At 33.3% G+C, this 1,378-nt stretch overlaps 1 protein-coding gene across 1 annotated transcript in view; it reads right to left on the reverse strand.

Annotated features, from left to right (window-relative positions):
• Positions 1–1,378, reverse strand: part of LOC105813186 (hemicentin-1) — a gene marked incomplete at its 5' end in the record, with an annotated part of 108,069 nt that overhangs the window by 73,967 nt on the left and 32,724 nt on the right. Inside the window, one exon of the mRNA XM_012647828.1 lies at positions 735–925. Within this exon, the coding sequence (XP_012503282.1) occupies positions 735–925 (191 nt within the window). The remainder of the gene's footprint in view (positions 1–734; positions 926–1,378) is intronic.

Here is a 1,378-nt window from a genome sequence, read left to right on the forward strand (position 1 = left end):
TGTTCAAATTTAATCCTGCCCAAATTTTGTAATGAAACTTGGGCATTTTGAAGGGTTATGAAAAGGAACAACATATGCACAAATGTTCTGAGTGATTCACCCTTTAAGTGTGTCTAATATTTGATGTGAAGTGTTGATGCTATCAACCCACATAATTTTTTGAAAAATCATGTGATGTGCATATATAGAGATTCCTCTTTAAGAGGATTACCACTGAAAAACTGAAATGCTCCTAACAGCTACTACTGTGAAAATCTGGAGAGGTATCACCTAAGAATATCCAAAAGCCTCAATTCGTATAGATCCCTGAGACTTTAGCTTTCATGTCAATGATTTAAAAACCTGAAAAGAGCAAAACACTGCCTTTTGTATTTGCTAAATAATACACAGACATTCTTACATCTCCTCTCTTCTTATTACTCCCATACATTGTTACAAGAACAGAATATAGCATAGGCACTCAGCATTTGTGTTTCCTGATAAACACAGATTTCCACAAAAATATAATAACAATTTTAGAGGGAGGACACTTGTGAGTTCCTACTATCTGTTAAATACTGTTCTCATTTAAGGGACATAAAATGAAATACATGTAAAATTAATTTTGTGACCTGAATTTATAACAATATTTCCTTTTATTTTTAAAGAATATATTGCCAAGCTAAATTACTAAATGTAAGAAGGTGCATTAACAATCTGGCTTAAGGTAGTTGTTCATGCCCCATTAAACTTACCCCAACATTTTCCAAAACGAGTTCTCCATATGGTTCAGCTGTGTATTTTCCTAACGAGTTAGTTAAAAGAACATTGCCTTTTTTCCAGTGAATTGCTGGTGTGGGGATTCCATCAGCTACGCATGGCAGAATGGCTTGTGAGTTCTCATTGGCTGTGTAGTGTACTTCCGTACTTCGGATCCTGGGTGGTACTAGGAAAAGATGAAACGATAATCATCCAGGAAGCCGAGTTCAATAATATCTTTATTCGCATTGAAAATTAACAAAAAGACTCTTTCAAGGGAAATTTTGCTAGAAATAATAAAAGAACTATTAAGATATTGATTTGTTTGCTGCTATGAAAGTAATCAATATCTTTGATGCTAGCAAGAATTCTAATGTATTCGAACTTTCTGAATATATTTACATTCCATTTCTGAGCAAATGACTTAGAACTGGGTTGAAAATCTTTACATTTTATTTGGCTTCTTGACTTTTCCATACTTCAGTTTCATCCACTTATTGTAGTGAAGTGAAACAAACAAACTAACTAACAATCAACAAAGACCAAAAATGCTTCAATGGTTGTATAACTGCTGGATTTGTCTCACAGATATATTATGAGGATGAACTAGTAATAGTTATCATAAAACACTGTAAAACAC

The sequence above is a fragment of the Propithecus coquereli genome, unplaced genomic scaffold (genome assembly GCF_000956105.1).
Source record: "Propithecus coquereli isolate 6110/MARCELLA unplaced genomic scaffold, Pcoq_1.0 Scaffold270, whole genome shotgun sequence".
Classification (NCBI taxonomy): Eukaryota; Metazoa; Chordata; class Mammalia; order Primates; family Indriidae; genus Propithecus; species Propithecus coquereli.